At 45.1% G+C, this 27860-nt stretch overlaps 1 protein-coding gene across 1 annotated transcript in view; it reads right to left on the bottom strand.

Annotated features, from left to right (window-relative positions):
- Positions 1-3374: 3374 nt before the first annotated feature.
- The window catches only part of LOC115470927 (meckelin-like), an 83597-nt gene continuing 59111 nt past the window's right edge, over positions 3375-27860 (bottom strand). Inside the window, exons 18-28 of the mRNA XM_030204554.1 lie at positions 25171-25266; positions 22202-22304; positions 18942-19060; positions 17273-17413; positions 15079-15159; positions 13250-13366; positions 9660-9776; positions 9112-9216; positions 6843-6945; positions 6320-6462; positions 3375-3898 (exon numbers count right to left, since the gene is read on the bottom strand). Of these exons, the coding sequence (XP_030060414.1) occupies positions 3818-3898; positions 6320-6462; positions 6843-6945; positions 9112-9216; positions 9660-9776; positions 13250-13366; positions 15079-15159; positions 17273-17413; positions 18942-19060; positions 22202-22304; positions 25171-25266 (1206 nt within the window). The 3' untranslated portion in view covers positions 3375-3817. The remainder of the gene's footprint in view (positions 3899-6319; positions 6463-6842; positions 6946-9111; positions 9217-9659; positions 9777-13249; positions 13367-15078; positions 15160-17272; positions 17414-18941; positions 19061-22201; positions 22305-25170; positions 25267-27860) is intronic.

The raw sequence follows: 27860 nt of genomic DNA on the forward strand, positions 1-27860 counted from the left end.
ACAAACGCGGGGCCGCAGCAGCCTTCAGGCATTTGCTGTCGGCTCTGTCGATCCTCTGCCCCTGAACAGGAAATTGACGTCAGCGGGGACAGAGGACGGAAACACGGTGTACTGGGTGGAAAGAGTAGGGGAAGGGGCAAGGGCATGGAGGAGGCAGGAGGTGATAATGGAGAGAGCAGAGGGAAGAAAAAGAAAGAAGAGTGGGGACACTGGATGGAAGAGTGGTACAGAGGAGAGAGAGAGAGATGAGTGGAAAGATGGGGAAATGAAAAAGGGTAGGAGAGAGAGAAGCTGCTGGAGAGAAGCATGGGGAGAAACTGGGGGAGACCCTAGCTGAGTCAGACGGAGAAATGGTGGATGAAAGGAGGGATAGAGACTGAAATTGCAGGAAGGAGGGGGAAGAAAGAGGGAAGATGCTGGATAGAAGGGTAGGGAGAGCAAGAAAGAAAGAAAGAAAGAGGAAAGACACTGGAAGGATGGTGAGAGAGAGATGCTGAATGGAAAAGGGTAGAGAGAGAACTGGCTAGAAGGAAGGAGAGATAGAGGGAGACAATGGATGGAGAGATTGGGAGAGGGTAGATGAGTGGAAGGATGAGGAGAGAGAGGGATGACACTGGATGGAAGGGTAGGAGAGAAAGAGGAGACGCTGAATGGAAGGATAGGGAGAGAAAGAGGAGATGCTGGATTGAAGGATGCAGAGAGAAAGGAGGGAGACACTGGAAGGATGGGGAGAAAAAGAGGGGAGATGCTGGATGGAAAGGATAGAGTTAGTAAAAGACTGGAGAATAAGAGGAAGGGGCATGGGGAGAACAAAAGTGAGGAAAGGATGAAAAGCCATAGGTAGATGGAAATAAAAAGAGGGAAATTAAAGAATGGATAGTAAGAATGAATTAAATCTGGACAGAGATAGAGGCAGAAAAATAAATTTAAGAAAACAAAGAAAAAGGAGAGAAAAATGACAAATGCACAGGAAACCCTGGCAAGAGAGTTGAGAGAAGACAAAGGAAAGCAGAATCAAGAGACTGGGACCAACACAATTAGAAAAAATAAATGGCTAGACAACAAAGGTACAGAAAATAATTTTATTTTTAATTTAGGATAAAGTAATGTGGTAGCTGTGTTAATAAAGGTTAATAAATGCAAATAAAACACAAAATAGAAAATAAGGGGATACCTTCACTGATTATAAAACATTTTTGATTAGCCTTCAGAGACCATCCTTCCTTCCTCGGGTCAGGAGAGGATAACATAACAGCATTATACTGATCTGACCTGAGGCAGGGGGTTTTGGCCTCTGAAATATTTTCTGAAATGGCCGTGGGATTGAGGTGTGCTGAGGGGGCGGAGCCATGTAGTGGGTGGAGCCAAGGCAGAGTGGGGTGGGGCTGGGGCATGTACTAATCTTCCTCTCAAAAATTGGGACCCCTTGGCAGCTCTGAAATTGATGCAAGACTTCTGATAAGTAGATTTCTATTAATATACATTTTTTATTTAAAAAAATACAGACAACATACGTATAAAATGATAAGTAAATTAAGTGATCAGAGAGGAATGAAATACAAAGAGATTAAGCAGCACTAATACAAATCCAAATAAGCCATATGACACTTTAGGGTTCATTTTTTAAAGAGAAAAACATCTAAAAAGTGACATAAAGCTACGTTGGGCCGTTTTTCTCACCAAAACGTGCAAATCGGTATTTTTGAAACCCATTTTCCAGACGTTTGTCTACGCAACTTATCTGCAGTGTGTCCAAATCTCAAGAGGACGTGTTAGGAGTGTGCTAAGGGCAGGATTTGGGTATTCCTAAGACCTAGACATTTTTCAGCCATAATGGAACAAAACAAAAACATCCAGGACTAAAACTAAGATGTTTTGAGCTAGACCTGTTTTAATAATGACTAAGTCCCAGAAAAATGCCCTAAATGACCACTGGTGGAAGAAAGGAGTGACCTCCCTTACTCCTCCAGTGGTTCCTGACCCCCTCCCACCACCCAATAATGTAAAAAACAGTACATACCAGCCTCTCTGACAGCCTCAGATGTTATAGCAAGTCCATGGAGTAGCCTAGTGGTCGGTGCAGTGAACTGTGGAGAAGGGGACCCAGGCCCATAATCTATTCTAACTGTTACACTTGTGGTGGAAAGTGTGAGCCCTCCAAAACCCATCAGAAACCTACTGTACTCACATGTAGGTGACACTTGTAGCCATAAGGGGTATTGTCGTGGTGTACAGTTGGGTACGGTTGGTTTTGGAGAGCTTACTATACAATATGAGGGAGTAACGGTGAGATGTGTACCTGGGAGCTCAGGGCCACTGAGAAACAAAAGCAGGCCCAGGGTAAACAGTATTAGGGGGCCCCACCCCACCGCACCATCAGTCAGGAAACCATCCCAGGGGTATAGCCAGCAGCCCATGGGGAGGGGGGGACTAGGGCCACCTATTCCTTTCTGCTCTCTCTCCCTGACTCCATTACATCCTCCCCTCCCCCCGTTAAAAATGTTACGTTTGCTGGTGTGGATGCCAAATAGCTCTGCAGCATGTTTTCTAGCCACCGATGCTGGTACTCCTCGCACGTGCTCAGTTCTTGTGCACGAATTAAGCATATGTGGCGGCGTGGCGTGGTGGTGTCAGCTGCTAGAAAGCATGCTGCCGGCTTCCTTACACCAGGGAAGGTTCAGGCTTCGGAGTGCTATGGCTGGCAGGGCTTGGGCATCTTCACCAGCCACTCAAGATACTGCAGTTGGCAGGATCCAAGCCTAGCCCCCCCCCCCCCCCCCCCCAATGCCACTGGGTCAGCCATGCCCCTCCAAGGCTGGGCCTGGGGAATCGTGCCCTTCCCCTCTCCGTGGACCTGTGGGAGCTTTAGCATAAAGTTCAGTGCAATGCCCCCCTAGGGTGCCCCACAGCTCTGCTAGGATGTCTGTGAGGCCAGTCTACTAAGAATGCTGGCTCCTCCTACATCCCAAGGGCTTGATTTTGTGCATTTTTAATTTGGACGTTTTTTTAATTCGAAAATGGACCAAAAAGATAAATGCACAGAACTCAAAAACATCTAGCAAGTGGCTTATTTTAAAAAAAAAAAAAAAGATAAATGTTTTACTGTTTCGAAAATGGTTAACATTTGCTATTCAGAGTCTTGGTCATTGTAAGCAAAATGTCCAAAGTCAGACATCATATCGAGAATGCCGTTCCACAGCTCCGTTTTATTAAGTGTGAGGTCTAATTTGATATGCAATTGTTCCTAAACTTCCAATGGATTTGTGATTTTATTGCCCTTCCCCCTCAAAGCTTTGTTTACATTTTGGATTTTCCCATAATGGTGAACTATTGAAAATTCCTTTTTCATTAATAACACAAGGTGAGGTTACTTCCAGGTGCACTAGGTATTTCCCTGTCCCTGGAGGGCTCACCATTTTATTTTTGTTCCATAATCACAGTTAAAGGGACCCTTTGTATTTCTGTGACTGCAGCATTTTAGGATACCAGCATTGTTTCTTTCCTACTCATTCATTCAGCATGGATGCAGTTTTTCAAAATTCAAACTGTGTCTTCCATGTACTCCTTAGGAAAAGGTTTGGGTATATTTCTTGGCTTATGGTTGTGTTTGGACTTGGATTATTTCTTCAGAGAGGATTTTGTGCCAGTCTGTGTCTATGCAAAAAGCTTTTATGAGTAATCAAACCCCGAATTAAAGACTGTAACTCTCATAGTTGAAGGCCTGGTTTTATCTTCCATTACTTCACGTCGTCACTTGAAACTGCCCTGTCGTGTTGCATTCCGCTCCTGTCCTGTTCCATGTCAGGAATGTTCATTCTTAGATAAGAAACTGCTCTTCCACCATTGTCTCTGCAGACAGGTTTTTCCTTCCAATTACTTGGCGCAGTATTTCCAGACCCTGTAAAGCAATTAATGCGTTATTTATTATCGGTTTCCTGCCTAGATTTGTAGATAAGTAGGTTTCTTTTCTTTTTTTTTAAATAAAATAAATACTCACTTTTGAAAAAAAAATTTTAAGATTCTTTTTATTTTACTATGCTTTTATGTAATGTTATTATGTTTGCTTAGGTTGCAGCTGGAATAAAATGTTGAAATAAATAAAATAAATAAATGTCACCTGTCTATACTGTCGACCACTTTCACCGAGTTGTAATAACATATGCAGATAACCCAAAAACCTAGATGAGTTTGTACTATTTGAACCCAGTGTAACTGCGTTAACAGAATAACTCTCAAATGCTTCCTAGATACACTTTTTAGTCTAATAAAAGGTATCATCTACGTGTCTTGCTTGCTAACCTTATTTCCATGTGTTCGAGATGATTAACTCGGCAGGCCACAACTCTACAGTCAAGGCAGTATCTGGCAACTCTCTCAGAATCTGGCTTTAAAGTCACAGAAAATCTACTAAGTAGTACCAGGCCATAGGAAACGTGCATTTGAAGAGAGGAACAGCTATGAATACAGTTGTGGGATGTGGTTATACACACAAAGTACTTCTTTCATTCAAACCTAATGATGATACCACTAGCCAAACTCCTAGCCAATCAAAACCGTAACCCCTACACATATGCTGATGATATCACGATCCACATCCCGTTCAAAAGTGATTTAAACGAAATAACCAACGAGATCAACCAGAGCCTCCAAAATCATGCACTCCTGGGCGGACTCATTCCAGTTAAAACTTAACGCAGAAAAAAATCAATGTCTAGTTCTCACTTCCCAATATAATACAAACAACTACCCCACCATAACCACACCATACTGCACACTTCCCATTTCAGAAAACCTGAAAATTCTTGGAGTCACTATTGATCGAAACCTCACACTTGATACCCACGTGAAGAATACAATGAAAAAAATGTTCTACTCGATGTGGAAACTCAAAAGAATAAAACCTTTTTTCCCAAGAAATATCTTCCGCACCCTAGTACAGTCACTAGTGATAAGTCACCTGGACTACTGCAACGCCCTGTACGCAGGTTGTAAAGAAAATACCATTAAAAAACTCCAAACAGCGCAGAACACCGCAGCCTGACTCATTTTTGGAAAAACCAAATACGAAAGTGCGAAGCCCCTAAGAGAGAAACTGCACTGGCTCCCACTCAAGGAACGAATTGAGTTCAAGATCTGCACGACCGTACACAAAATCATTCACGCAGATGCCCCACTCTACATGTTAAACTTAGTGGACCTACCACCCAGAAACGCCAAAAGATTAGCCCGCAAATTCCTCCATTTGAACTTCCCCAGCTGTAAAGGAATTAAATACAAACAGGCATACGCAACTACCTTTGCGTACAAGAGCACACAGATATGGAACGCACTACCCATGGCCCTAAAAACCATGGACAACTTAACCAGCTTTCGCAAATCTTTGAAGACACATCTCTTCAACAAGGCCTACAAAAGACATCCTTAACGAAACAAATCACTCCTTATACCACCCAAGTGCTTCAAAAAACACTTCTCACTCGACCTTACCTAACACCTTTCCATCTAAATCCTCATCTACCTTCAGCTTATTATCGACTGTATTTAAGATCATGTAATGACTATATCATAATAACACTCTGTAAGCCACATTGAGCCTGCAAAAAGGTGGGATAATGTGGGGTACAAATGCAATAAATAAATAAATAAAAAATCACTGCTATATTAATCGGTTAAGTACAGGCTAGATGCTGCTCTCTCATCTGCCATTCCAACAGAACTTCCACCTCATGTAGTCAATCAAAACATGAAGAGATGATCTGTCATCAGTACAACCTCTAAGTTGATGTATATGCACTCAGGGTGAGGGGCAAGGCATGTGCATAAGTACATAAGTAATGCCATACTGGGAAAAGACCAAGGGTCCATCGAGCCCAGCATCTTGTCCACGACAGCGGCCAATCCAGGCCAAGGGCACCTGGCAAGCTTCCCAAAAGTACAAACATTCTATACATGTTATTCCTGGGATTTTGGATTTTTCCAAGTCCGTTTAGTAGCGGTTTATGGACTTGTCCTTTAGGAAACCGTCTAACCCCTTTTTAAACTCTGCCAAGCTAACCGCCTTCACCACATTCTCCGGCAACGAATTCCAGAGTTTAATTACGCGTTGGGTGAAGAAACATTTTCTCCGATTTGTTTTAAATTTACTACACTGTAGTTTCATCGCATGCCCCCTAGTCCTAGTATTTTTGGAAAGCGTGAACAGACGCTTCACATCCACCTGTTCCACGCCACTCATTATTTTATATACCTCTATTATGTCTCCCCTCAGCCGTCTCTTCTCCAAGCTGAATAGCCCTAGCCTCCTTAGTCTGAACTTTACCTTTTGGATTATATAAGTAATAATTCCTGCCAGGACGAAGTTCTGAGTGCCCAGATCAATGATTGAGAAGAGCAGAATGTCGAAGAGAAGCAGGACCAGCTCATTGTTGTAATAGAGGGTGCGACCAAACAGGGCGCCATCATCTGGAAATAAAAGAAGTTGCACTGAACCTCCTTGACTGCTCAGGTAATTGCATGAACATGCCAATGAACCAACACAGGGTCACCATGGGTTTCATATTTTGGATGTATGCATTGAATAGCCCCAAATTCAAAACAACAACATCTGTGGGTGTTTGTGTTCAGGGCTGCAGCTAGCTATGGGTGGCAGCAGAGGGCGCCAAAATTACTTCTCTTGCTGACATCATGGAAGTGGACAGGGCAGGAGTGCATCAAGAGCATGTGGAGGAATGTTGCGCATGGCACATCTGTCTCTTGCGACATTCCAGTTTGCAGTTGGGTTCAGAACTTGAGAAAACTCCAGCTCGTTGTGGACTGAAGCCCTTGGAGCTGTCGGCACCTACCGTTATAAAAAATGGACTTGTCTACTGGCTGTTGAAATTCCATGTCCATGATCTGTTCCAAGAAAAGCTTGTCTTTCACGATGTAATCCATATCTTTATAGACCTGAAAGAGAAGCAAAGGGACAAGCGAGTTCAACAGTAACAGGATGGCAAGACGGGAGCGGAGTGCCAAGGACGTAGCAGAGATGGTGTCCCGTGTGGATTCTTAAATATTTACCAGTTGATATTCAGTGATTTAAGTAGGCAGAGGAGACTCCTGCCTGCTTAAATCTTATTCTGCAGGACAGCCATCAATATTCAGAGGCACTTAATTGAGCAGTGACACAGAATATCAGCTCTGACTGATCATTTTTCAGGTGGGCTGGAGAGGGGCATTCCAAGGGTGGAGTCACTATTACATATGCACACTTGATCTTGATTTGTCCATGCCATTTTCAAGGCATAGACTGTAGCAGTGGCGTAGCTACGTGGGGCCACGGGGGCCTGGGCCCCCGTAGATTTGGCCCTGGACCCCCCTGCCGGCAACCCTCTTGACCCCCCTCCCGCCGCCAACACGCCGTCGCCTACCTTTGCTGGTGGGGGACCCCAACCCCAGCCAGCCGAGGTCCTCGTCTTCCGGCGCAAGGCTTCGTTCAGTTTCTGAGTCTGACATCCTGTACCGTGCATGTAGCCCTGTGCAGGACGTAAGGCGTCAGAAACAGATGATCCCACAACGAAGGCGCCGGAGTCGACCAGCGCTGAAGAAGACTCTTCAGCTGGCGGGGATTGGGGGCCCCTGCCAGCAAACAAGGTATCTGATGTGGGGGGGGGGGGGGTTGCGGTTGTGGCGGTGGTCCAAAGTGGCGGCGGGGGGTTGGGTTTGCGGGGGGGGGGGGTCGGCGGCGGGGGAGGTGGCTAAACAGTGCCCCCCCACCTTGGGCTCTGGCCCCCCTCCCGCCGATGTCTGGCTATGCCCCTGTTATGAACTACAGAAAGAAGCTCTGTCAAATACTACAGTAAATCTTAGCATAACTTTGAGAGATTGAGCTCACATTCCACATATCCTGGTTTAGGAGTGAGATTCATGGTTGTCACCTTATGCACAAAACTCACCCATCTGGAGACATTGTCCCCAAGAGATACCCAAGGAGAATGAGGTTGAAGGGGGGCAGACTCAGGAGTAATGTCAGGAAGTATTTTTTCATGGAAAAGGTGGTAGATACTTGGAAAGCCCTCCCGCGGGAGGTGGTGGAGATGAAAACAGTAATGAAATTCAAACATGTGTGGGATAAACACAAAGGAATCCTGTTTAGAAGGAATGGATCTAAGGAATCTTAGCAGAGATTGGGTGGCAACGCCGGTAATTGGAGAGTAAAACCAGTGCTGGGCGGACTTCTACAGTCTATGTCCTGATCGTGACTGAATAGATGGGGATGGGCTGGAGTGTACATTTTAAGGAGCTTCGACGTTAGCTTCAGAACTTTTAGTACAAGAACAGTGCTGGGCAGACTACTACGGTCTGTGCCCTGAGAATAGCAAGGACAAATCAAAGTTGGGTATAAAGTATCGCATACCATGTAAAATTAGCTTATCTTGTTGGGCAGACTGGATGGACCATAAGGTCTTTATCTGCCGTCATTTACTATGTTACTCTTTGAGGTTCTACATGGAATGTTGCTACTAATTGGGATTCTGGAATCTTGTAACTCTTTAGGATTCCAGAATCTTCAGAACTTGAACAGTGCTGGGCAGACTTCTACAGTCTGTGCCCTGAGAATGGCAAGGACAAATCAAACTGGGGTATACACAGAAAGTATCAAATACCATGTAAAATGAGTTTATCTTGTTGAACAGACTGGATGGATTGTACAGGTCTTTATCTGCCGTCATTTACTGTGTTACTATATGCATATAAAAAATAAACACACACACACACATAAAACCAGTGGTGTTCCTAGGGGGGGGCGGTGGGTGCGGTCCGCCCCGGGTGCACGCCGCTGGGGGGGGGGGTGCCGCGCGCGCCTGTCCTCCGTTCGTTCCATGCTTCTTCTCTGCCCCAGAACAGGTCCGGGGCAGAGAAGAAGAATGGAACGAACGGAGGACAGGCATGCGCGGCACCCCCCCAGCGGCGTGCACCCGGGGGGGTTCCTTCGCGGGGGGTGTCCTTTCGCCGGGGGGGGGGTCCGCGTTGCATCCGGGGGGGGGGGGCGGGGCGCATCGGCGATCCGCCCCGGGTGTCAGCCCGCCTAGGAACGCCACTGCATAAAACCCTTCCCCAGAGCTTGCTCACATGTTCTATGAAAGCTGCAAGGAAGAGATTGAAGGTGTGATAGGTCTTTATTCTCTGATCCAGCAGGGGGTCATCTTCCAGCCTGGATTTTTGCCTTTTGGGTATCTGTAAATAGAAGGAGAGAAAATCTATCAGTAGGCTGTGAATCTGGGGAGCGCAGTTTTGCAAAGGATACTACATTTCCTGTTTATTATAACTACACAATTTTCACTTGAATTCAGTTCAGGTCACATCACTTTTCCACTGTGAAACCACAGGGAGTATGCAATTTAAAAACAAGCCAGTTCTTTCTTTCTTTTTTTTTTTTAGCTCTGCATTAATGCACAGACCACAAAGCAATTTCTTGAAGCATTTTGTGTCTGCGGTGGGATTTCCGCTGTGATGCTTCCAAAGGCAGCCTGCGTCTTCCAGTCTGCTTCTTGAAGTAGCGGATCGGTCGATGCGGGCTGCCGTCTTACTTCCTGTTGTAAGCTTTTTTGGGGCTTCGAAAAGAAAGAAAGAACCCTTTCATTTCTCCAGGGCTTCCCACAGGTGTCCGAACACGTTACCTCTTGCAGCGGTGCACGGATCCTGTCATACTGCTGCCTGACTCGGTCACTGAGGAGAATTTCAAAGGTCTGAACCTCTGAATTGGGTTCCAGGCCCCGTAACGGACACAAATTCTCCTAGCAAAGCAAGAGAAAGACAAAATAACATGCAACGCGAGCTGCTTTTCTGACTATCAAACCAAAAACAAACAGTTCTTAAACAGTTACAAAAAAACATGTTCCAAACTGAACCAGAAGGAAACCAACTTGTTTTTATTTAAGACAATGACATGAAAGGGCACTACCGAGGGATGCGCTCGCTGAGGTGTCCCCTTGGTAGTTTTCCGCTTAGCATAGGCGCCCCGCATAAGAGGCTTGGGGAGGCTAAGTCTCCCCAGCCCAGTTGTGACCTTAGCCACCTGCCTCAAGGGCGGGACCAGTGTTTGAGAGACAGAACGAAGGGAAGCTGAAGGCGCGCCGAGCCAGCACGCGTTTCACTGGTGCTGACGTGCCGTGTCGCTGCCGACGCCGCCTTCCCTTAACCCCGAGCAGGTATCAAGTTTTAAATTTTGGAGGGGGGGCGGGAACTGGACCTGGTGCTCAGTGGGAGGGAGGGAAGGAGGAAGGCCTGATGCTGGGTGGGTGGGAAGGAGGAAGGAAGGAAGGCAGGCAGGCAGGCAGGCAGGCCTGATGCTGGGTGGGGTGCCTGGCGCTTGATGCTGGGCGGGTGGGTGGGAGGGAGGGGTACCTGCCTGCCTGCCTGATGCTGGGTGGGAGGGGTCCCTGGTGCTAGGTGGGTGGGAGGAAGGGGTGCTTGATGCTGGGTGACAATTATGGGTTTAAGCTCCGCCCCCCAACCCCACCCCAACCCCACCCCCTTTAGCCTCCCCAAACAGTTGGGCCACCGACCGCCTATGCCGCTTAGCGTGTGCTAATTTCACACTGTAAAATATTTTACCTATTTATTTATTGGGATTGATTAACCGCCTTTATGAAGAGATTCACACAAGGCGATGCACAGCAGGTACAGTTTAACATAAAACTTACAATTTTGTTAACAGCATAACAATAGTAAAATAAGAATAAACATAAATACAATATATGAGGTAAACTTCAAAACAGTAAATTGAAACCTAATAATAGAACTACCATGAAACAGTATCAAAAATGTACACATTTAACAGCACTGGAATTCAAATACCAGAGATGTTAGCATAATACTAATGATACACCTAATAAGCATTAGAACATTCAACTAACTTAGATATGATGCTAAAGATTTTCTACAATACAGCTTACCATATAGCTGAGGGACCAAGAACAGATATATGATGGGAACAAGATGGGTGGTACAGAGTCAGTTGGGATAATTTGATGGTTAGCTAAACTCAAGGCAAGTTCTTTGTATAGTTAAGCAAGAGATAAGGAACTGATCTAAGCTTAGCACGGGAGCCCTTTACGTCTCCTAAATATGGCAAAGTGGCTGCAGCGCAACGAAAACCCACATGCTGACGCCAGCACTGTCCACTTTTATGAATAGCTTGGTAAAAGGACTCCTTAATGATTAACATGAATGAATTTTGGAAATGGTTTAAATCATTTCTGTTTCAGCAAACATTCCCTACTGCCTATTGAATTCCGGAAATAATTTCAAGATTGTTGGTGTCACGTAGGTGACTGCTACAGTTTTCGGAGGTATCTTAGAGGACTTAATGTTTACCTTGTTTTTATTTGCTTTTGTATATATATTTTTTTTTACTTTTTATTAGATGTTAGTCTTTGCTTTCATTTACATTTTTAGTGGTAGTGATTTATGTTTCTGATTGTTTTCATTATTATTATATTATTTGTGATTATGAATGATGGATGTAACTTGCATTGAATTTCAGAAATACCAAGCCACAAATGTCTTAAATAAATAAATGTGTGAATCCTAATGAGCTTGAACATCTTTTGTACAAGAGACACCTGGGTTCTGGGCAGATAACCCAATTCTGTATGTCTGACCCTGATTCTGAAATCATTTTTTACCTAGTGCTTGGATGCACAAATTAGAAATTTAGGGGTTGACATCCAGCCACTCAACTTTTTGCTAACCGCAGCCAGTGTCATGCCCGGAATATCAGTGCTGGGCCATGTCTTGGCTCTGACACTGAGTTTCTGGATTTGTGGAGCTGGTGAAATCATAGCCAGTTAAGTGTGATATTCAGCATTTCACTGGCTATGGGGCACCTGCATAAAGTGAGTCTTTTTCAAAGGCACGCTAACATTTTAGCGTGCACTAAATGCTAGAGATGCCTACATAAGTACAAAAGTATTGCCATACTGGAAAAGACCAAAGGTCCATCGAGCCCAGCATCCTGCGAATCCAGGTCACAAATATCCGGCAAGATCCCAAAACTGTACAAAACATTTTATACTGCTTAACTTAGAAATAAGCAGTGGATTTTTCCCCAAGTCCACTTAATAACAGTCTATGGACTTTTCCTTTAGGAAGCCGTCCAAACCTTTTTTAAACTCCGCTAAGCTAACCGCCTTTACCACATTCTCTGGCAACGAATTCCAGAGTTTAATTACACGTTGAGTGAAGAAAGATTTTCTCTGATTCGTTTTAAATTTACTACATTGTAGCTTCATCGTATGCCCCCTAGTCCTAGTATTTTTGGAAAGCGTGAACAGACGCTTTCAACTCCACTCATTATTTTATAGACCTCTATCGTATCTCCCCTCAGCTGCCTTTTCTCCAAGTTGAAGAGCCCTAGTCGCTTTAGCCTTTCCTCATAGGAAAGTCGTCCCATCCCCTTTATCATTTTCGTCGCCCTTATCTGCACCTTTTCTAATTCTACTATATCTCTTTTGAGATGCGGCGACCAGAATTAAACACAATATTCGAGGTGCGGTCGCACCATGGAGCGATACAAAAGCATTATAACACCCTCAATTTTGTTTTCCATTCCTTTCCTAATAATACCTAACATTCTATTTTCTTTCTTAACCGCAGCAGCACACTGAGCAGAAGGTTTCAACTTATCATCAACGATGACACCTGGATCCCTTTCTTGGTTCGTGACTCCTAATGTGGAACCTTGCATGACGTAGCTATAATTCGGGTTCCTCTTTCCCACATATATCCCTATATATTCCTATGGGTGTCTCTAGCGTTTAGCATGCACTAAAAATGCTACCATGCCTTTGTAAAGACCCCAAAAGATAGGGCTGACTTTTATGCGGTGACCTTGGCTGGCTATGTGCTGACTCTGCCCCCAGAATCCCCCCCCCCCACAGTAGCCAGTTTTGCTTTAAACACTAGCCATTCATTTTCAGTAGCACTAACCAGTTAAATGCCACTGAAAAAGACCCATTAGCCAGAAATGGCAATTTTACTGGTCAGAAACTATTCTTGGCCAGTTAAATCGCTTTGAATATTGCCTCCTAAATGTAACTTGCCATTGACGGTCTATCTCCCACCTATATGTCGAGATCGAGTTCTGTTTTAGGGTTAGGGGTTATTTTCCCCTCTCAAACAGATGGAAAATGCATCACAGTGAGATTGGGGCTCTTTTGCACTCTTTGCACGTGATGGTGAATCAGATCTGGCAGGCCCACCTTACCTTCTCTTTCCTAAGGTGTTGGATCATCGTCTCCATGTTGACATCAGCCAGTCCATGAACGGAGCGCCCATGGATATAGAAACCATAACATCTGTGCATCAGGATGAAAACAGAGATCTGCAGAGACCAATACAATACCCGACAATAACAACTCTTATCTTCTGCTAATTACCTTGCAATTCGTTGTGAAGTACATCATAAGTTAACTAGCCATCACTAGGAATTATAACATAAAAACCAATGTCAGGTTTAAAACTACCATCAGGCTCATTTTCGAAAGAGATGGACGTCCAAAAAGTGACATAAATCGGCACTTGGACGTCCATCTCGGTATAATCGAAACCCGATTTTGGACGTCTTTATCGGATGTCCGTCACAAGGACATCCAAATCTCAAGGGGACGTATTGGAGGCGTGATCGAGGCGGGACTTGGCCATTCCTAAGACTTGGACGTCTTTGAGACATAATGGAAAAAAGCAAAGACGTCCAGGACTAAAACTTGGATGTTTTCACCCGGACCTGTTTTTATTACGAATAAGGCACAAAAAGGTATCCGAAATGACCAGATGACCACTGGAGGGAATCAGAGATGACCTCCCATTACTCCCCCAGTGGTCACTAACCCCCCTAAAAAAACATGATTAAAATATTACTTGCCAGCCTCTATGCCAGACTCAGATGTCATACTCAGGTCCATGACAGCGCATGCAGGTCCCTGGAGTAGTTTAGTAGTAGGTGCAGTGCACTTCAGACAGGTGGACGCAGGCTCCTACCTCCCGCTACCTGTTACACTTGTGGAGGAAACTGTGAGCCCTCCAAAACTCACCAGAAACCCACTGTACCCACATATAGGTGCCCCCTTCACCTGTAAGGGCTATGATAGTGGTGTACAGTTGGGGGTAGTGGGTTTGGGGTGGGTTTTGGGGGACTCGGCACACAAGGTAAGGGAGCAATAGTGAGATGTGTACCAGGGAGCAGTTTATGAAGTCCACTGCACTGCCCCCTAGGGTGCCCGACTGCTGTCCTGGCATGTCAGGGGGACTAATGTACTACAAATGCTGGCTCCTCCCACGTCCAAATGGCTTGAATTTGGACGTTTTAGACTTGGACATTTTTGGTTTTGAAAATGGCTGAAAATCAAAGACGTCCAAATTCAAGGACGTCCATGTTATTATGGAAACCAAAGATGGACATCCATCTTTTTTTGAAAATGACCTTCTCCCCGCCTCCGGATTTGGACGTTTTACAAAGACGTCCAAATTCCAACTTAGACGTTTCTTTCGAAAATGCCCCTACATATAGCTCATAATCAGCAATAAACAAACTAACGGTGAAAGGAATCTAAGCATTTCTGAAATAGAACAGTTTTCAATTTATGACGGAAAGTCATATAATTTTACACAATCAAGTGGGAAGACCATTCCAAAATTCTTGCTCTTTGGTAAGGAAAAGATTGTTCAAATATCGCTGCGTATCTCATCCCTCTGGGACTAGGAAAATGACATTTGTGAGAAGTCCGGAGAGGCAGTCGGTGATGATGTAACCATAGATCGCCTACCATTGCATGTACGTTTACAGCTTAGGAAACCTGCCTGCATATTCATCTCACAGTTAACCGTCTTATAACTAATATTGACACCTCTTTGGCGGCCTGCATTTCATAATCAACTTTTCTGTACCGAGATGATTTGCTGTCATGTTTCTAGAAGCATTTCTGGGACACTCAGGGGAACGAGAGTGTATGGTTTCGGTGAAGAGTGGAGCAGGCTTCTGAAAGCTCAAAATGCTGGTTCAGTGAAATAACACGTACAAAAGAAGGAAATACTCACATTACTCACAGAGCAGAGATCTACAAACTGCTGAATTTTACCCTCTACAAATCGCTCATAAATAACAACCATGAAGATGACCTGCAACACATAAAGGAGAGTGAGAGAGGGGTTGCCAGGGGCTCCAGGACTCATGACCATTTCGTAACTAGCACTGGGGGTCGCCATGTTGGCTCATATGCTTCCTTTTCGTTTACAGGAGTACACAGAGTAGCTACCAGCCACAGAACATGGCTCTGAAGTCACATTCGAATCAACTATAGAAACAACAAAAGGGGGTGTGGAATCACCAATGCTGAACCTATAACATGAAAGCAATCCACAGATATAACTATGAAATTCCAACAAATAAATGGTGAAATCAAAAGGAAGGCAAAGCCTCAAAGACGCTGGGTTTCAAAGAGCGGCAACGATCTAAGCAGATCATAACTTCATCATTGGCAAAAACCTTCCAACAGCAAAATATCCGGTGCTCAATGGTGATCAAAATTTTTTAAAATAAATGATATCAAAATGAGTGAATTTTATAGAACGACTTATCTTTAAAGCATGGAGACAGCTTTTGTCAGATATCAAAAGTAGGGGGGCAAGTCACTACTTTTGATATCCGACAAAAGCTGTCTCCATGCTTTAAAGATAAGTCGTTCTATAAAATTCACTCATTTTGATATCATTTATTTTAAAAAATTTTGATCACCGTTGAGCACCGGATATTTTGCTGTTGGAAGGTTTTTGCCAATGATGAAGTTATGATCTGCTTAGATCGTTGCCGCTCTTTGAAACCCAGCAGGGTCTGAGCGTCTTTGAGGCTTTTCCTTCCTTTTGATTTCACCATTTATTTGTTGGAATTTCATAGTTATATCTGTGGATTTTGCCACAAATTCTCCATTATAGAAGCACCTTTGAACGTATTTCTGTTTTCTTCATGAATAGTTATTATTCCAGTTTCTTAAGTATTATTCGTGTATTTATACATGCTTTGAACTTTTTTGAATTTTAATTCGATTTGTATTTATTAGTGTACAATTTGATTTATTTATTCATGACATTTATACCCCACATTAGCCCAAAATAGACTCAAGTTCAATGTGGCTTACAAACAAACAATAAAGCGAAAAAAACATAATAACGTACAGAACATAACACAAACTACAATAACTTCAATAAGCAAATTAATACATGTGCAGTAAGTAACCAGGGATTTAGACTATCTCAAGGACAAACAAATAATTAAGGGTGGATAGGTGAGAGGTAATTATGTTTATCTGACAACTGTAAGCCCCTGACATAGCCTATCCCTAGGTGAAACGTGGCTACATCGGGCACTGTTATTTCATCTGTTCTTTATAATCTGCTGCTCTCGTCACTCAGTGTATTTGGTCTGCTCTCTGTCTACACTGTATCAGCACTTGCAGATCGACACCTTTCGTCTTTCTGCTACACGTCACAAAACTCTGCAGAAGTTCCCCATATTTTATAAGAAGGCTTGCTGGGCAAATGGTAGATTTTGGAAAACTGCATGTTCAAACTGAACAAGGAGCTGAGCTCTGAAATTCAAGCTTTTGGTATTTTGTGGTGGGTTTAAACTCCTGAGAATTATCCCCCCTTCAATCATCCCTCTAAACCTCAGGTTAGCCAGGGGTTAAGCGTGACTCTAACTGCCAACATGGAAATTTGTCGAGATGTACGTGTATTGCTGTGTGAAATATGCACCATGCTCAGAGCACGTCCCCTTAAAATTTCTGCATATGTATATGTACATGTACATAGCACCTACCCCTTCTAAGATCAGCCCATTTACTTAAGGTCTAGGAATGCAGACACTATCATTTTGTACAGCCAGGGCTTCTTTTCAGGGGGTACCGAGTACCGGCACCTTTTCCATTGTCTGCTAAAATTGGCCCACGGCCCCCAAGTTTTAACAAAAGAGCTCAGGCTCTACACAACAATTCTGCCTTGCCATAGATTCTGTGACTGGTTGCAGGGGGCCTGGCTATTGTGGGGTGGGTCCCTCAGTGATCACCCCACCCCTGAAGGGTGGCCAGGCATTTGAATACCAGAACCTTTGTTGCTGGAAAAAATACACTGTGTACGGCACTAGGATATCCACGATCCAAGCCTTACATTTTACTCTGGGAAGAGTTTTCCTCTGGGGAGCTTCACAGGGCATCTGAGAACAGGATACGTGACCCACCTGGACTGCTCCCACTGCCAGCCACATGGAGGCAGAGATCCCGAATCGGAGGATTGGGCTCCAGGGAGCCAGGTAGGAGTCAGCTGCAGGTTGCAAATCCAGATTTAGATCTCTTGCTGCAATATTTTTCAAACCGACAACCTGAAAATACAAAACCGCAGTGATAAATACGGCAGTGAACTTTTAGGGCATGGAAAAAGGAGAGGTGCAGGTGCCAGCCTAACTCCAGAAAAGTCTTTTGCGGATTTTAGCTAAGAAACTTTCATGAACATAAAGACGGCATATGGAACAGTCTAATTTCAAATGAAGTAATACAATGTGTCTGATCTTTCTGGACTGTTCAAAGACAGTTCTATGTAAACCTAGACTCTACCAAAGAATTCAATAACTTAAGTAAAAACAACTTTGAGACAAAATAACACAAACTGACTTAAAATGTAGCTCCAGATTTTCATATTATACTTGACACAATATCCCCAAGACATGAAAAAAGTAAAGAGCTGAACTTGCCTCATACTACTACTACTACTTGACATTTCTAAAGCGCTACTAGGGTTACGCAGCGCTGTACAATTTAACATAGAAGGACAGTCCCTGCTCAAAGGAGCTTACAATCTAAAGGATACATAAGCCTCCGGAAGTCAGTGGCATAGCTATGGGGGCCCTAGGCCCCCCCCTGCCAGCTGAAGCATTTGTCCTACGCTGGTCTTGCCTACCCTGCTCTTCTCAGTTGCGCCATGAATGCTCGTTTTACTGAAACTGAGCGTGCGCGGTTTGAGCATGCTTAGTTTCATTAAATCGAGCGTGCACAGCGTGACTGAGAACAGAGCAGGGCAGGCAATGCGAGACCAGTGCGGGACAAACGCTTCAGCTGGAGGAGGTAGGAGACCCCCAAGGTACCATCGTGCAGAGGGAGCGGCGGCAGCAGCAGGGAGGGTGGCCAAAATGTGCCCCCTCACTTTGGGCTCTGGCGCCCCCTCCCATCAAGGTCTGGCTACACCCCTGCAAGAGGTTACAGCGGAACCCCATAAACTGGCAACACAGGGGTTGACTGCTGGAAAGTTGGCTTTGGCCCAATCCTGGAAACAACTAAATCGATGCCATCTATGTCTTGAGTTCTCCAGAAATTGGATTTTGTTTTCCAAATGTCCAAATTGACTGTATTTCTAAAGTTTGGCATCTTTATGAAACATGGAGATCCATATCCCTTTCGGGATGTTGATCCCAACTGGTTACTGCATTCCTGGGAGGGAGAAGGGTTGTGGGAGGTATTGGGTGGGGGTTTGTTGGTTGTTGATTTTCTTAATGTTTACTATATTGATTTTGCTGTTGTAATGACTGGATTCCTTTTCATTACACTTTAATACAAACAAACAAACAAATAAATAAATAAATAAATAAACTTTCCTCACACATCCAATCACTAATGAACATCTGAACCCTTCCTTGGTCTTCATTCTAAGTTCTCAAAGGCTATCAATGGGCCAGGATTTTAATTGTATGCAAACTCTCTCTCATGGATACTTACTACGGAGATCCTGAAAACCTGACTTTGGTCATCACTCCCAGTTCTTGAGGGCTTCCAAAGATGTAAACTGAAAGTGTTAAGACCCCTTCTGGAGGATAATGGCATGTCAACGCTGACACAAGATTAGAAATAGGTCTTTACCTCCAGGAGCAGTAACACAGCGAAGAGCTGAAACCGCGGGTTCAGTTTCCTGAGGGTTTGGATTTCATTCCACTCATTGGCCACCAAGAAAGTTCTCCAGATACTTACGGAAGGGCTTCCTGAAAAAGTCAAAGCAGAGATTTCCATTTTATGGCATTCAAGGATCTGCCAATCAGGCTCCCCTTCCTCTGCCTCAGTTTCCATCGCAGGAATTTACTGTTACAGAATACAAGACACTTATCATTGGCACACTGAAATCCCTTCTCAATTGACAGCTCTATCTCCAACAAGAATATGCCACATAAAGGGGCATAATTGAATGGGGGACCAAGTTTTCCTGGGGCCGTCCTTGCTGGACGGCTCCGTGAAGGGGCGAGAAAACCCGTATTATCGAAACAAGATGGGCGTCCATCTTTTGTTTCGATAATACGGTCGGGGACGCCCAAATCTCAACATTTAGGTTGACCTTAGAGATGGTCGTCCTTAGAGATGGTCGTCCCTGGTTTTCGGCGATAATGGAAACCGAGGACGCTCATCTCAGAAACGACCAAATCCAAGCCATTTGGTAATGGGAGGGGCCAGCATTCGTAGTGCACTGGTCCCCCTCACATGCCAGGACACCAACCAGGCACCCTAGGGGGCACTGCAGTGGACTTCAGAAGTTGCTCCCAGGTGCATAGCTCCCTTACCTTGTATGCCGAGCCCCCCAACCCCCCCAACCCCCCCAAAAAAACCCACTCCCCACAACTGTACACCACTAACATAGTCCTAAGTGGTGAAGGGGGGCACCTACATGTGGGTACAGTGGGTTTCTGGTGGGTTTTGAAGGGCTCACATTTACCACCACAAGTGTAACAGGTGGGGGGGGGGGGGGCGGGCTGGGTCCGCCTGGCTGAAGTGCACTGCAGTACCCACTAAAACTGCTCCAGGGACCTGCATACTGCTGTGATGGAGCTGGGTATGACATTTGAGGCTGGCAAAACATTTTTTTAAGTTTTTTTTTTAGGGTGGGAGGGGGTTGGTGGCCACTGGGGGAGTAAGGGGAGGTCACCCCCGATTCTGGTCAACTGGTCAGTTCAGGCACCTTTTTGAGGCTTGGTCGCAAGAAAAAATGGACCAAGTAAAGCCGCCCAAGTGTTCGTCAGGGACGCCCTTCTTTTTTCCATTATTGGCTGAGGACGCCCATCTCTTAAGCACGCCCCAGTCCCGCCTTAGCTACGCTGCCACGCCCCCGTGAACTTTGGTCGTCCCCACGACGGAAAGCAGTTGAGAGCACCCAAAATCGGCTTTCGATTATGCCGATTTGGGCGACCCTGAGAGAAGGACGCCCATCTCCCGATTTGTGTCAGAAGATGGGCATCCTTCTCTTTCAAAAATAAGCTTGATAGTAACATACTAGATAATAGCAAAAATACAAACCAATTGGCCCATCGAGTCTGCCCAGTTATTCAGGTCTACATCACTAAGGATATATCCTACCTGCCAGCCATAGGAACTTGATTTCCTATAGGCTAGTAATCCCTATCTTCATTGGTTCTCTTCCATTCTGGGTAAAGGAGCATTCAAGATGCCATACTCAATCCAACACTCACCTCTTCCCCCATAAGGATTCCTCTGTGTCATGGCTAAAGAGTGTCCCTTCATAAAATACATATTAGTTTGGAAAATAGAGAAATCATTATTTCAATAGACTGAATATGCTGGCTTATCAAACCTTATTCCTTTATCAAGTGTTCATCCAGAATGAAGAAGGATTCACCAATTTTGCAGATTTTTTCAAAATGTAGCCCAGGCCTTGCCCCCAGTCTAGACTCAGTTCCGAACCAGTCTTACAGGGACAGTTCCACAACCACTTAGTCACTCCACTCTTCCCTTAGTTCTAGTCCACCCTCATGACGAGTTGGGAGTGGGTTAAGGTTCCGGAATTGTGATCCAGGGGTTTGGGTGACACTCAGTCTCTCGGGAATCAGTTCATTCTCAACCCTCTATCTCTAAAAAGCAACTGTAGTCGACAATCTATGCAAGAACTCAAACCTTTATTCTCCAACTCTGCAACGGCAGCAACGTCAAAACAGTTTCAGAACTCCAACTCTGTCTCTGAACGCCTCTTCTGTGTATCTCGGTGGCAGCTGCAGTGATTCATTGTCGCTGCATACACTGGCCCGGGAAGCTTCCCTCTGCCGCGTTCCACCAGTAAGGAAACAGGAAGTGATGTCAGCAAGGGCAGGACCTGACATTCACAGTGTTTTCATGAGACATTGATCCCAGAATATTGCTTGCTCTGTTTTAACAGCTGCACCAGCCAGGCTGATTTTTAAATTTTACACAAGCTGGTGACCTACTGCCCCTGACGCAGTCATTTGTACTGGTGATGTCGGGCATTTTATGCTGAACTTCTGGGAGCTTTTAATCAATTGTGTTTTTTACAAGGTCTGCCTTGTTGTTTTACCTTCCATATTGGATAGGGCGGACCACCTGACTTGCTGTGTTTTGACTCATGACAGATGGAAGCCTGCCGGACCAGCACAGGCAGCGAAAATGAACTGCTGCGGCCACCTTTCAGGCACATCAGGGAGGGGGTTCAGAGACAAGGGGGAGTTGCCGGTCCACAGGTGAGGGATTAGGGAGAGAGGGAGAGATGTTGGATGTGCGGGATGGGTGCGGAGCTGAGGGGCAGGTTTAAAAAAACTATTTTATATATACAGGGGCGTGGGAGGGGGGCAACATGTGGAAGGGTCCATCCAAGTTAACTGGGCCCACCCAAAATACTAGGGCTGGCTACTCCTCTGGAATACAAAAGTGGCCTATGCAAATGTGGGCGCTTATTTTGGCGTGCGCTGGGCCATTTTTTTTTACCACGGCTGGGAAAAAAGGCATTATTAATGGGGCATTAAATTAAAAAGTAGCGTGCGGCTATTTACTGTCTGAGCCCTTAACGCCACCCATTGACCTGGCAGTAAGGGCTCATGCGCTATTCGTGCGGTAATCGGGCAGAACATGCCTATGTGGCCGCTCTGCCAATTACCGCTGGGAACACCCCCCGCGGTAGAAAATTATTTTCTATTGTGGGGAAACAGCGTGCGCCAACTTCAAAAGTACGCAGGGCGCCCGCACTACCCCTGAAGTAGTGTTGATTTGGCATGTGCTACCCACCCCCTTAGCCCCCACCGCTGCTTAGTAAAAGAGGCCCCTCTATGCGCAAACCTCTGCTCTTCTTTCAACCTAGCTGATTGCTGCACTCTGGGACTCCGTTAACTTGCCTTTCGCTGCGTTAAACGTGGATCTAGCTTTTGGCTTTTCCCAATCTATTAAAAAGATCGAAATCGATAACTGGACAACAAAGATATGTAGCAATTCCAATGTCTGAAAAAAACAAAAAAAAACAAGAGAAAGATTTATATATCTATAAAACGCATAATATTAACATTAGGCACTTATGCAATTACTGTCCACTTCTCCTCCCAGCTGATATTTAGCCAGCGGCAGTCGGCACCTTCAAGTCTCCCGCTGGCTGTAATCCTGGATATTCAATGCCGGGACATGTACGGTGACTGGCAGGGAATATCCGATTGTATGTGGGCCACTAAAACTTACGCAGTTAAGTGCAAAATTCAGCCCTTAACCATATACAGATAGGACTGCTACGTATGTAGCCCAATATATCCTATTATCTTATACGGTGAAGGACTGAATACTGGCACCTAACCGCATAAGTGCTGACTGTGTCCCTGGAATGCCCACAAGTTAGCCGGTTCCGGCTTAGGTGATGACCACGGTTACGTACAGACAAGCGATTTGCTCTGAGCTGTTTAAATTCCTTTGAATATTCGGCAGCTCGTGGTATCAGGCAAGTTCCCACCGGACTGTTCCCACCCACCAATTTCCCCCGGGACAATTCCCACCCGGTCATTTCCCAACCTCCCTAGCCTTTTTTTTTTACCGACCGTTGCTTCTTTATCGGGTCCCATAAGTCCCGGTAATTTGTTATAAATTGTAATCAGTGTATCATACTGAGGGGCTAAATTAAGTTGAAACCTAGTTTGAGGGGATGTGGGGGGGGGGGGCAATTGCCCCCCCACACATAAATTAGAGTTTGTATTTATCTATTTATTTACTTTTTTATGACATGTAGATCCTGGATTAAACATGAATTAGGTTGAAAACTAGTTTGGGGGGTGTGGGGAGGGGCATTGCCCCCCCCCCCCACACGAACTGCATGTCTGGAAGGGGAAAGGGATGTGTAAAAGATAATGTTGTTGGGGGGGGGGGGGGGGGGTGTGAGGGGGTAACTTTAACTCCTAACCCTTATTCACTTGTTCAGAACCCTTATTTTATCATCCTCACTTTAATATTCCCTTATCTCTTGTTTGTCCTGTTTGTCTGTCCTGATTAGATTGTAAGCTCTGTCGAGCAGGGTCTGTCTCTTCATGTTCAAGTGTACAGCGCTGCGTACGTCTAGTAGCGCTTTAGAAATGATAAGTAGTAATAGTAGTGTTTGGGATTCTGGAATCTTGCTACTCTTTGGGATTCCGGAATCTTGCTACTCTTTGTCCTTATCCCTAATGTTTGCTGTTTGTCTGTCCTGATTAGATTGTAAGCTCTGTCGAGCAGGGACTGTCTCTTCATGTTCAAGTGTACAGCGCTGCGTACGTCTAGTAGCGCTTTAGAAATGATAAGTAGTAATAGTAGTGTTTGGGATTCTGGAATCTTGCTACTCTTTGGGATTCTGGAATCTTGCTACTCTTTGGAATTCTGCGTGGAATCTTGCTACTCTTTGGGATTCTGGAATCTTGCTACTCTTTGTCCTTATCCATTATTTGTCCTGTTTGTCCTCATTAGATTGTAAGCTGTGTCGAGCAGGGACTGTCTCTTCATGTCCAAGTGTATAGTGCTGCATACATCTAGTAGCGCTATAGAAATGATAAGTAGTAGTAGTAGTAGTCTTTGGGATACCGGAATCTTGCTACTCTTTGGGATTCTACATGGAATCTTGCTACTCTTTGGGATTCTGCATGGAATCTTGCTACTCTTTGTCCTTATCCCTTATGTGTGCTGTTTGTCTGTCCTGATTAGATTGTAAGCTCTGTCGAGCAGGGACTGTCTCTTCATGTTCAAGTGTACAGCGCTGCGTACGTCTAGTAGCGCTATAGAAATGATAAGTAGTAGTATTGGCCCCCCAAACGATCTGGAAGAGGAAAGGAAGGGAGATTACTTGTCCTAGTGTGTTTTGTATTTTTTGGGTTATGGGTGGGAACAGTCCAGTGGGAACTGACCTAGAACCCTTTTCAGGTGGTGGATCTGGATGCTTGTTCATACTACTACTACTACTACTACTATTTAGCATTTCTATAGCGCTACAAGGCATACGCAGCGCTGCACAAACATAATAATAATTAGCACTGTTTGGCAGGTATGAAGACAGAAAGTAGTTACTCTAGAGCAGCTCCCTGGATGCAGGTCTGTCCTCCTCACTCTCTCCGATGATAAACAATAGACTTTTCACTATGTGACATTTTCTCATGACCAGTTGAGTGCACTTGACTTAGAGTCATCGGTCCATAATGGTTTTGTTAAACCTTTTTAAATCTTATTTTATAGCCTTTTATAAAATGGCCATTTTCACAAAACACAGCAGGATGGTAAGTCCGCATTAAAAGATTTAAGGGGTTGCCTTGAAACAGCACAGGTGAAACACGTGTCAGCACATCAACCCCCGATTCATCTGTGAAGATAAGGGTATGCAGATCCCTGATTAAAATTGAAAAGATAAGTAAAAAATAAGATTTTATTTAAAAAAAAAAGTTATAAAAGGTTATAAAATAAGATTTTAAAAGGTTTAACTAAACCATTATGGACCGATGACATAACAGGTGTCTCACCTACTTCCTGCACAATTGAGAGACTTGTCTCTTCAGGAAGTTCACCTCTGATGGTCCTTTACAAATCAAATACTTAAAGATTGAATTGGAAGCAACTACAGACAAAGTATAGTCACATTCGGGTTTGCCAGGTGAACACTCACAGGAGCTGAGCTTACTGCAAAACGTGCCAAGCACGTCCCCCCCCCCCCCCCCCCCCCCGCTTTCACTTTATCAGCATACATATGATTTGAATATCATTTCCTTTGCGCATTGGCGAGCTAGGTGTCTGCGCTGTTCCGGCTTTAGCCTGTCAGACAAAGTTAGTGTGGTTTCCACAAAACCAGGACACCCAGGTCTATTCGGTTTACCTTTAATGCAAAAGCACAGGATAGGTAGATGATAAAGTCATTTTCAATCTGTCCACCAGCGGGCGGCAAGGTCACTTGCACTGTTGAATGCTGACCCTAGAGGGAGACATTTGAATATTTGAATAGGCACAAAGAGAGGGGTGAAGCCCCCATCCTACTCCATCCCTCTTATTCCTCAGAGCTCAGGCAGAAGAAAACAAACCTCCGCAATGGTAGAACCAAGAGAAAGGCACAGCGAAGGTGACACGATGGACGATGTCAATGAAACTACTACTGGACTCAGAAAAAGTTCACAGCAAGAATTTATTGATAAAGACTGGACTCGACACGAGTCGTGTTTCGGCCGCTCTGGCCTGTCTCAGGAGTCCTTGTATGTTGATGTTCAGTTGATTCCTGAAGAAAGAATCTGAAATATTTAGTAAAGCCGAAGTTTGCTCTGGTGAAGTAACTTCACTGTAGCACGTAAGTACGGGCGACACCGCTCGAACTTCACCACAGCAAACTTCGGCTTTACTAAATATTTCAGATTCTTTCTTCAGGAATCAACTGAACATCAACATACAAGGACTCCTGAGACAGGCCAGAGAAGCCGAAACACGGCTCGTGTCGAGTCCAGTCTTTATCAATAAACTCTTGCTGTGAACGTTTTCTGAGTCCAGTAGTAGTTTCATTGACATCATCCATCGTGTCACCTTCGCTGTGCCTTCCTCTCAGAGCTCAGGCAGCCATTCAAGAAGGTTAACTCAATTTAGGAGGCTTCTGTTCATGCTCTGAACTCAGCATTTACACATTGGGTTGTCTGGAGCTCAGGATGCTCTTTTCTCAACATACATAGAGGCAGATCAGGGCTGTCCGTTCACTGTTTGATCTATAGTCTTCTTCGCTCGCTATTACATACTCTAGTAATCTCTTGACTTTTGTCAGGGCCGCTTTTACCAATGGGCGAAAAGGGCAGGTGCCCCGGGCCCCTGCCTAAAGGGGGCTCATCCATCCCTTGGTAAACTCGGCCCAAGTTGGTGCTCTCTCTATTTCTTCATCCCCGCGGGTCCTGCATCCCTTCCCTCGCCCTTTCCCTTCCTTCCCCCTCCCCACGGTCTTCCCTCCCTCTTTTCCCTGCTGCTTACTCCTCCTCTGCCATCCTGGGACAAAATGTTTCTTTGAGCCACGCGGACTTGCAGCTTAAAGGAACCGCTGGGGATCAAGGAGGCAGAGAAGGCAGAAGCATACCGACGTGCAGCTCCTCCTCTTGCTGCGCTGCAGTGGTGTGTATGCGCGCAGGGAGGCAGCCAGAAATGGAGCATCTGTGCCACACTGCACCGCAACAGCAGTGTGTGCAGAATTCTACGCAGTCTGCGGAGGTGGGAGGTTCTGCACCAATCCTGCATTGCGTAGAATTCCCCCTGGAGTAAGCACTAAATATTCCTTCCCCTCCTCTTGTTTCATTTAGGGTTCATTTCCTTCCGCAAACAATTGAAGACCCATCTGTTCGAAACAATTAACGGAAAGAGCCAAAACACATAGAGTCCACACTCACTGTTCATCAATGCATCATACATCCACTTCTGACCCTCATCCCCCGTAATTCCACATCACTCATACACTTACTCACAGAAATATGTACACCATATGTCTTTGTGTCTTAATACTGCCCTTTAAGCTTCCCATTGTCTCTTTCCAATGTTTCTATGTTGATGTCCCATTGTTAAATTCCTAACGATACTTCGATGGTCTCGCATAACTTGTACAATGTAACCCATAATCAAGTTGTAACAAATGTATTTCCATTATTCATATCTTAGTGTAAGCCACACTGAGCCCGCAAAGAGGTAGGAAAATGTGGGATACAAATGCAATAAATAAATAAATACCCCTTATCCCCTTTCCTTGTAATGCAAGATTTGTAACCTAGCTACCTAATGTGTCGCTCCATCATTCTCTCTCTCTCTTGTATACCTCTGTATTTTACCCTTTATAAACTGCTTAGATATTTGTTTTTGCAGTATATTAAAGTAGAACCTTGAACAGTGCTATGCGAACGGGTACTCAACAGCCCTATAGCCACCAGCAGGAAGTTCTATGATGGTTAGATTATAAAAAAAGAGGGTGAAGAAAATCCCCAGCAAAGCCACAAGCAAAGACTCTTGGTGCCACATCCCTATTTGAGTCGGCCTCTGATTGCACTGGAATCCCGTTGGAAGAGCAGGTGACCAATGCAGGTATTACCCCCCTCTCAGCTGCTGAGGGGGGGGGGGCAAACCGAGGGAGGGGGGCTCAGAGCCAGCAAGCTTCTTCCTGCCTGCTTCTGGGTCTGTCCTCTCCTGCATGCTGCACAGGACCCAGATGACTACAATAACATGATATTGCGTTAAACACAATCATCTGGATCCCGGCACGGACAGGAGAAGCACAGGAGAGGACAGAGCGAGGGAGCAGACAGAAAGGTGCAGGGACGGCAGCCTGAGTGTGGGGGAGTGGCGGTGCGGCAAGGTGGCAGCAGCCCAGGAATGAGGGGGAGGGCGTGGTGGTCTAGTCCTGCCCTGGTCCCGGCACTTTCTGTCGGCAGTCCTGACCCCCCACCCCCACACAATATAAAGACAAAATACAGGCTGGCCCAGTGGTTCAGTGGCAGTGCTTCACATTAGCCTGTGCAGGGGCCACTCAGGATTTAAGATGGGCTGTAAAAAAAAAAA

The sequence above is a fragment of the Microcaecilia unicolor genome, chromosome 5 (genome assembly GCF_901765095.1).
Source record: "Microcaecilia unicolor chromosome 5, aMicUni1.1, whole genome shotgun sequence".
NCBI lineage: Eukaryota > Metazoa > Chordata > Amphibia > Gymnophiona > Siphonopidae > Microcaecilia > Microcaecilia unicolor.